A 9807-nucleotide genomic window follows, 5' to 3' on the forward strand; every position below is an offset into this window, starting at 1 on the left:
TATAGTGGTGCGTTTGTTTAAAGTGGAAACCGCTCCCTCGACCTTGGGGACTGTCTGCCATAAGTCCTTTCTGGGGTCGACCATAGGAAACAATTTTTTAAATATGGGGGGAGGGACGAAAGGAATACCGGGCCTTTCCCATTCTTTATTAACAATGTCCGCCACCCGCTTGGGTATAGGAAAAGCTTCTGGGAGCCCCGGCACCTCTAGGAACTTGTCCATTTTACATAGTTTCTCTGGGATGACCAACTTGTCACAATCATCCAGAGTGGATAATACCTCCTTAAGCAGAATGCGGAGATGTTCCAACTTAAATTTAAATGCAATCACATCAGGTTCAGCCTGTTGAGAAATGTTCCCTGAATCAGTAATTTCTCCCTCAGACAAAACCTCCCTGGCCCCATCAGACTGGGTTAGGGGCCCTTCAGAAATATTATTATCAGCGTCGTCATGCTCTTCAGTATCTAAAACAGAGCAGCCGCGCTTACGCTGATAAGTGTTCATTTTGGCTAAAATGTTTTTGACAGAATTATCCATTACAGCCGTTAATTGTTGCATAGTAAGGAGTATTGGCGCGCTAGATGTACTAGGGGCCTCCTGAGTGGGCAAGACTCGTGTAGACGAAGGAGGGAATGATGCAGTACCATGCTTACTCCCCTCACTTGAGGAATCATCTTGGGCATCATTGTCATTATCACATAAATCACATTTATTTAAATGAATAGGAATTCTGGCTTCCCCACATTCAGAACACAGTCTATCTGGTAGTTCAGACATGTTAAACAGGCATAAACTTGATAACAAAGTACAAAAAACGTTTTAAAATAAAACCGTTACTGTCACTTTAAATTTTAAACTGAACACACTTTATTACTGCAATTGCGAAAAAACATGAAGGAATTGTTCAAAATTCACCAAATTTTCACCACAGTGTCTTAAAGCCTTAAAAGTATTGCACACCAAATTTGGAAGCTTTAACCCTTAAAATAACGGAACCGGAGCCGTTTTGAACTTTAACCCCTTTACAGTCCCTGGTATCTGCTTTGCTGAGACCCAACCAAGCCCAAAGGGGAATACGATACCAAATGACGCCTTCAGAAAGTCTTTTCTAAGTATCAGAGCTCCTCTCACATGCGACTGCATGCCATGCCTCTCAAAAACAAGTGCGCAACACCGGCGCGAAAATGAGGCTCTGCTTATGCTTTGGGAAAGCCCCTAAAGAATAAGGTGTCTAAAACAGTGCCTGCCGATATTATTATATCAAAATACCCAGATAAAATGATTCCTCAAGGCTAAATATGTGTTAATAATGAATCGATTTAGCCCAGAAAAAGTCTACAGTCTTAATAAGCCCTTGTGAAGCCCTTATTTACGATCGTAATAAACATGGCTTACCGGATCCCATAGGGAAAATGACAGCTTCCAGCATTACATCGTCTTGTTAGAATGTGTCATACCTCAAGCAGCAAGAGACTGCTCACTGTTCCCCCAACTGAAGTTAATTGCTCTCAACAGTCCTGTGTGGAACAGCCATGGATTTTAGTGACGGTTGCTAAAATCATTTTCCTCATACAAACAGAAATCTTCATCTCTTTTCTGTTTCTGAGTAAATAGTACATACCAGCACTATTTCAAAATAACAAACTCTTGATTGAATAATAAAAACTACAGTTAAACACTAAAAAACTCTAAGCCATCTCCGTGGAGATGTTGCCTGTACAACGGCAAAGAGAATGACTGGGGTAGGCGGAGCCTAGGAGGGATCATGTGACCAGCTTTGCTGGGCTCTTTGCCATTTCCTGTTGGGGAAGAGAATATCCCACAAGTAAGGATGACGCCGTGGACCGGACACACCTATGTTGGAGAAAACAGTCATTACCAGATGGTACAAGCACCTTAGGCTCTCTGAGCAAGAGCTGTGTTTAAAATGCTGGTGCATGGTGCATACTTAAATACACTTTTGAAACAGCTATGGCTTTTATTAGAAGCATTTTTGCTAATGCATGTATATTATATAAATGCTTCTATTCAAAATAAAAATGCATCCATGGGAATTCCAATTTTGGCTGGAATGTCCCTTTAACTAAATTATAAGCATTGTAATTAAAAAACAAATAGCAATGAAGTATTTTAAATGAGCAACGGACAAGATGACTTACCTATTTGTATCTCGAGCAACATCTTCATAGACACTCTGCACGCCAATCTCCAGCCTGGTGCAGCCATACGATAGCATATCGCTTAAATGGCGCTTCAGGCAATAATCTGGCCTGGTTTCAATCGTTATTCCTACACATTTTGTATTGCTTCTTTCAGAATACCTGAAATGATACCAAAACAAGTTTATAGACACAGCAACTCTATAAAACTAACAGCCTAAAGAAAATACTCATTATTGGTTTTGTTTATGGTACCATAGAATATTCACAAAACCTTTATGAAGTTACATGAAAGAGAATAAGAAGATAGGAGGAAAAAAAATACTAGAACCAACTTATACTAGTTTAAGGCCTAGTTTCCATTGTTATTGTAAAACTGCGCACACTGGTTATAACAAGTATCTCCATGAAAGTCTATTGAGATGTTTTATGTTACCACCAGTTCACAAAAGGAAAGGAAACTAGGCCTATGGAGAGGTTTTATCTGCGTTTACAACCGCAATGGATACTAAATGGGGTTGAGTTTGGGATATCATTAAATAAGAAGCACTTGGTAGTTATTGCAGATAAAGCTAGCAACAAGATGTAATTGTAGTCCGGAGTTACAAAAGGCCGGTAAAGGAACTGTCATGTATAAATAGGGGTATGAATTAATGTGATTAGACATATATTTTTTTTTATTTGTGTGTGTGCACATATGTATTTATAAGTGTATATATAATATTTCACATATGTTCTATATATTTTTAAAATATATTCATATATAGATGGATATCAAAATAACAAGAGCATTGCATTGAGCAATGATACTTTTTTTTATTGGACTAACTATAGATTTATAAGTTGACAAGTTTTCGGAAGAGTTCCTTCCTTTATCAAGTCATATATACACTGTATATATAGTCAAAGAGACAGGTGCACTCTCACAAACAGTTCATCATATGCCAGGGTGCTAGAATAGGAGTAAGATATGGCAAGTAGGAGACAGCACTCTCTGGTCTTAATACATGATAGGATTTATTTAGTGACGTTTTGGGGAATGCTCCCCTTCATCAGACCTGGTATATAGTGTATATATATATTTATTTATATATTGTATTTGGTTATGTAAAGAACATTGGAATGTGATATATTCATATTTTCATGCCGGGTTAGCGCACTTGAGAATATTTTAAGTTTGGCTTTTTTGCACTCATTGGGTTAGCGCACAAGCGAAAACAGTTTACTTTCAACTCATAAAATGAGCGCAACCCAATGCACACAAAAAGCTTACTTCTAGCACAGTTAACGCTCGAGCGGGAGCGTTAATTAGCGCTCCACTTGAAATCTGGCCGTTTGTATGGACCAAAACACAAAAATTTCACAGTGGAAGACCAGAAAGTTGTAATTTTAACTCAGCTTTTGATGTTTCTGGCTCCAATAGTTCACAGTATTAGCGGCTAACATCAAAGTTTGTAAAACCTACAATAAAATATTGCCCAGAAAAAAATATTCAGGTTTGCTCGTTCTGCAATTGGCAACTTGTACACAGTAAACTACACTCTGACCAAAGAGAAGTATAGCTCTCTCCTGCAGAAGAATGCCGTTCCATCAGGATTAAAGTTGTGTGGAAGAGGATTCATTTTCCAGCAGGACAACAAAGTCCAGGTAAAAAAAAGGAATGCTAATTAATGTGACTATCCCTCCAGACTCACTAGACTTAAACCCCACTGAACATTTCTGTAAACATCTGAAAAAGGATAACTGCACTTCAGCATATCTAGACACTCTCCGGGATGCTCTAAAGATGTGAAACAAAACGGTGGATAGTCATTAAAAGGGACATGAAACCCAAAAATTGTCTTCCATGATTCACATAGAGAATGTAATTTTAAAACAGTTTCCAATTGACTTCTATTTTCAGATTTGCGTTGTTCTCTTGTTATTCTTTGTTGAAGAGATATCTAGATAGGAAGCATGCACCTGTCTGGAGCAGTACACAACAGGAAATAGTGCTGTCATACAGTATTGTAGACACGTGCACACTCCTGAGCTAACCTTCATTCTTTTCAACAAAAGGATAACAAGAAAATTGGAAGATGCTTAAAATTGAATACTTTATCCGATTCATGAAAGAAAAATGAGGGGTTTTATGTCCCTTTAGTGCAAATGGTTAGTCGTACCAAATATTAAGAATCCTCGATTTTCACCACCTACCAACAAACATTTTTATTTTCACTTTGTACAAACAAAAATCTTTGTACTTTTATTACTGTAAATTAGATGTATTTGTGTTTGAGAAATACTGTATATTCTGTCAAACTAATTTGGTTTTTTTAAAAAGCTGAAATAAAAGCCAACTGGGGTACTACACTCAGACTTTTAGATCCTTAGATAAAGAGATAGATAAATTGATAAGATAGAATAGATAAGAGATAGATTAGATAGATAGATAGATAGATAGATAGATAGATAGATATATAGAGATAGATAGATAGATAGATAGATAGATAGATAGATAGATAGATAGATAGATAGAATGCTATTGTCTCCCTTTCAGTGAACAATGTAGATACTGTAATGACAACTACATAAAGCATACTTTGTCTATACATTTAGTGAGCTGTCACTAGAAAATGTAAATTGCTTATGGGGTGGTAGAAGAGAAAAAGATGGGTGATAAAAAAAAAAACCAGATACAAGAAATCTAAGCAATCAAAATCATTAAATATAAAAAGGAAGCAGCGCTGCAATTCTATCACCTCCTCAGAACAAGGTAGTCATGATGTGGAATTGGAAGCGTCCAGATTCTACTAATTTATTTCAATTCTACCTCTCCAGCATGGCACATGTTAAACAACCTGCAATTACTGTTAAATAAAGATGTGCAGTTACAAACAATGTGACAGCAATCTCTTCTTTAATGTACTGAAATTACTGGCACAGATATTTTAATTTTTTTTTTTAAACCAGCGCTTCCTATTTGGTTCATTGTCAGATTATTGTCCCTTTTTGACAGTTTGTAATTGGTATAATTATTAAGATCACCTGGGCGCTGTATGAATCAGAATATATATCTGTAAGGAGAAAGTGACAGGTTATTCAAGAGCCAGCTCATAAAGAGAAAAGAGTCTTATGGAAATAAAAAGGCAGCAAGTTATTGAGTAACACTATCTAATATACTATACACAGGGCTCGATTTATCAAGCGACAGAGGCGTACATATGCGCCCCTGTCCGTCGCAGCTCGCCTCTGGCGGGCAGAATTCCTTTGGCGAAATTCAGCATTGCACAAGAGCGCTAAATAGGCGCAGTAGATGCTGATTGGTGGCTGCACATGTAATTGTCTCAGCTATGTGCATTGCTATTTCTTCAACAAAAGGATACCTAAAGAATTAAGCAAATTAGATAATAGAAGTATATCGGAATGTTGCTTAAAATAGTATTTTCTATCTGAATCATGAAAGAAACATTTAAACAACTCAGGGTCCTTTTTCTTGGTTATTGTCTCAGAGCATCTTGGCGTCATTTTGTTGATTACAGGCTCACTATCAGTTGTCTACCTACCTACTCATTTCATGAAACCTACCTATGAGTCATGTTCTTTTCATTCGGCCTTTCCTTTGTTTGCCAACAGCTGTGTTTCTTGCACAGAATGACAGAATTCATTTACAGCTATCACATTTTCTTTGTTCCAAAGATAAAAAAAAAAAAAAAAAATAAAAAAAAGGGAGGTAGGAAAAAGGGAGAGATGCACAGAAAAAAAGAAAGGCAAAGAATGAGGACGTGAGGGGATCCTTGGGGGTTTTAGAGAGAGGATGAGATGTGCAAGAACTGAAGCATTTGTTGCATTTAAAGGGACATAAACGCACAATAAGTAAACGTTAGCACAATTTATTATTTCACTATTAGTGTTTACTATCCCTTTAAAAACAAGGAGCTATGAGCCCTGACATTAACAACAGAACACAATAAGGCTAGTGGCTGCTGTCAGCTGATCATTATTATTATGATGATGATCTTTTTGAAAGCTTTAAAGGGACATGAAATCCAACATTTTTATTTTTATTTCATGATTGAGTTAGAGCATACACTGTTAAACAACTTTCTAATTTACTTCAACTATCAAATTTTCTTTGTTCCCTTGGGTTCCTTGTTGAAAAGGGGGGAGGTAACCTCAGATGCATCCATGTGCCTGGAACACAATATATTGCTGCAGTTTTGCTACAATGCTATCCATTTACAAGCACTAATTCCTGCCATATAGTGCACTTACCTAGGTATCTCTTCACCAAAGACTACCATGGGAACGAAACAAATTTGATAAAGGAAGTAAATTTGAAACATTTTTATGAGTCACAAAAGAAAATGTCTTGGTTTCATATCCCTTTAACCAGTACATTTTTGGTGTGCAAACAATATTTGTGCAATGTCTGTGCAAAGAGGCACCTAAAAGTGCAACCTAAAGTGAGCAATTCCTATCCAGGGCCGCCATCAGGGGGTGACAGGGGTGACTCCTGTCAGGGGCCCAATGGGCCAGGGGGGGCCCCATGAGGCAAGAACTAAAAAAAAAAAAATATATATTTTTTTTTTTTTAATTTTGGCAGCCACCAGTGGGTACTACAGCAGAGTGCTAATTGAGCATGGGAAATGTTATAACAAGGAGTAAAGTATTAGTATTTGAGAGGATTTTTGAGTGTGCACTAAACCACTATGCACAGTGTGAGACAGATTAGGCACTTTGTTTGTACAGTTTGTGCCTGAGTCAGACAGCAGATCACTTTCATTTGCAGAGGAGGTAGGACTTACTTAGCAAATGTTTTTTATTTCTTTGTGCAATTTTGGATTGTAACTTCAGTGTGGTAGTAGTTGTATGGTGGGGCCAGGGGTCCTTAAAAACACATTTTTTAGCAATATGTAGCAGTGTATTTATGATTATTTGACAATGCTGTAGAAATATATTCAATTTTTAAAGCCATGTAGAAATGTTTCCTCCTCAATACACAAATGGTAGGTGCCCCAGATATTAGTTTTCTTTATTACTATATATATTTTCATTACATTCCAGTTTACTGCCCCTTTATGCAAGGACTTTCCAGATGCAAGGAGGCATTTTCTGCATAAGATGTTACACTCAGACTAAGATTGCTCAGTGTTTGAAATGAGACAGGTTACTTAAAACTTTGAGACTAATGAGACCTTTACGGAAGTCACCAATCCACCATTTAACCTTTAAATTATTGTTTAGGCAGTTCAGGGCCCTTCCTTTCAGCCACTGCATGCTGTTGTCATCATTTAGTTGGCATCTTCCTTTACAAAAAGATAATCAGAACTCCATATTTTGTTTTCTAAATCTCCTTTTTTTACAAAACTGTAGTCTACCTCATTACTTTTCAGGTCAATGTAATCAAGTGCTGAGTGTGTTTGTGTGTTTCTTTGCGTATTCTAGAGTGTCTATATGTGAATCCTTATGTGTGAGTGTGTGTGTTTCAGTGTATGAGTGTGTCTATGTGTTTGTATGTTACTACCTTTACAACATTTCCAAGTTTTAATAGACACTTAAGAATAAAGTGCATATACGTTTTAGTCACCTGGTCAAAAATTGCACATGTCAAAGGGGGGGGGGGGGGGCCCTGGTCAATGGTTAAGTCAGGGGCCCCAAAATTTCTAGTGGCGGCCCTGTTCCTATCATATCCCTTTAAGATATATTTCTATGGTGAGGGGGTGAAAAAAAGATTATTCAAAAAGTTACAGGAACCCCCATAATAATATAATAATACAGGTGCTTTGAGTTATTTGCTATTATTATGATAATCATCTGGTAGCTGGATGGACACAACACACACAACTCATATGATAAAAGTAAATTGGAAAGTTGTATAAAATGACATGCCCTATCAGAATCATAAGAGTTTAATTTTGACTAGAGTGCCCCTTTAAGAGTCTGAGGTACGCATCATTGATTGGCTGCTCCAAGAAAGTCAGATGGAACAGGTGAGTAAGAAGTAGGAACAAACTTTCAAGAAAGTTAGATGAAAAAGGTTAAACTTTTTTTTAAAAATAAGGAAGCTTTAACATTGTGTACTTTATTAAACATGACACCAAAAGTTTCTAAAACACCTAAAGTAGGCAAAATGTATATTGTTATGCTATTATATTGATATGTTATTTTATTAGCAAAAAAAAATTAATGGGACAATAAACTCGATATTTAATTCCTCAAAAAAACATAATTTATGTAAGAACTTACCTGATAAATTCATTTCTTTCATATTAGCAAGAGTCCATGAGCTAGTGACGTATGGGATATACATTCCTACCAGGAGAGGCAAAGTTTCCCAAACCTTAAAATGCATATAAATACACCCCTCACCACACCCACAATTCAGTTTAATGAATAGCCAAGAAGGGGGGTGATAAGAAAGGAGCGAAAGCATCAAAAATAAGGAATTGGAATAATTGTGCTTTATACAAAAAAATCATAACCACCACAAAAAAGGGTGGGCCTCATGGACTCTTGCTAATATGAAAGAAATGAATTTATCAGGTAAGTTCTTACATAAAACAGAATTTATGCTTACCTGATAAATTACTTTCTCCAACGGTGTGTCCGGTCCACGGCGTCATCCTTACTTGTGGGATATCTCTTCCCCAACAGGAAATGGCAAAGAGTCCCAGCAAAGCTGGCCATATAGTCCCTCCTAGGCTCCGCCCACCCCAGTCATTCGACCGACGGACAGGAGGAAATATATATGGGAGAAACCATATGGTACCGTGGTGACTGTAGTTAGAGAAAATAATTCATCAGACCTGATTAAAAAACCAGGGCGGGCCGTGGACCGGACACACCGTTGGAGAAAGTAATTTATCAGGTAAGCATAAATTCTGTTTTCTCCAACATTGGTGTGTCCGGTCCACGGCGTCATCCTTACTTGTGGGAACCAATACCAAAGCTTTAGGACACGGATGAAGGGAGGGAGCAAATCAGGTTACCTAAACGGAAGGCACCACAGCTTGCAAAACCTTTCTCCCAAAAATAGCCTCCGAAGAAGCAAAAGTATCAAATTTGTAAAATTTGGCAAAAGTGTGCAGTGAAGACCAAGTCGCTGCCTTACATATCTGGTCAACAGAAGCCTCGTTCTTGAAGGCCCATGTGGAAGCCACAGCCCTAGTGGAGTGAGCTGTGATTCTTTCAGGAGGCTGCCGTCCGGCAGTCTCATAAGCCAATCGGATGATGCTTTTAAGCCAAAAGGAAAGAGAGGTAGAAGTCGCTTTTTGACCTCTCCTTTTACCAGAATAAACAACAAACAAGGAAGATGTTTGTCTGAAATCTTTTGTAGCCTCTAAATAGAATTTTAGAGCACGGACTACGTCCAAATTGTGTAACAAACGTTCCTTCTTTGAAACTGGATTCGGACATAAAGAAGGTACAACTATCTCCTGGTTAATATTTTTGTTAGAAACAACCTTAGGAAGAAAACCAGGCTTAGTACGCAAAACCCCCTTATCTGCATGGAACACCAGATAGGGCGGAGAACACTGCAGAGCAGATAACTCTGAAACTCTTCTAGCAGAAGAAATTGCAACCAAAAACAAAACTTTCCAAGATAGTAACTTAATATCTATGGAATGTAAAGGTTCAAACGGAACCCCTTGAAGAACTGAAAGAA

General features: G+C 37.6%; 1 protein-coding gene across 1 annotated transcript in view; it reads right to left on the minus strand.

The window, feature by feature from the left end:
• ELP3 (elongator acetyltransferase complex subunit 3) overlaps positions 1–9807 on the minus strand; it is a 625666-nt gene that overhangs the window by 367710 nt on the left and 248149 nt on the right. The window contains exon 8 of the mRNA XM_053709529.1: positions 2160–2321. Within this exon, the coding sequence (XP_053565504.1) occupies positions 2160–2321 (162 nt within the window). The remainder of the gene's footprint in view (positions 1–2159; positions 2322–9807) is intronic.

This window comes from Bombina bombina, chromosome 4 (genome assembly GCF_027579735.1).
Source record: "Bombina bombina isolate aBomBom1 chromosome 4, aBomBom1.pri, whole genome shotgun sequence".
In the NCBI taxonomy this organism is placed as follows: Eukaryota; Metazoa; Chordata; class Amphibia; order Anura; family Bombinatoridae; genus Bombina; species Bombina bombina.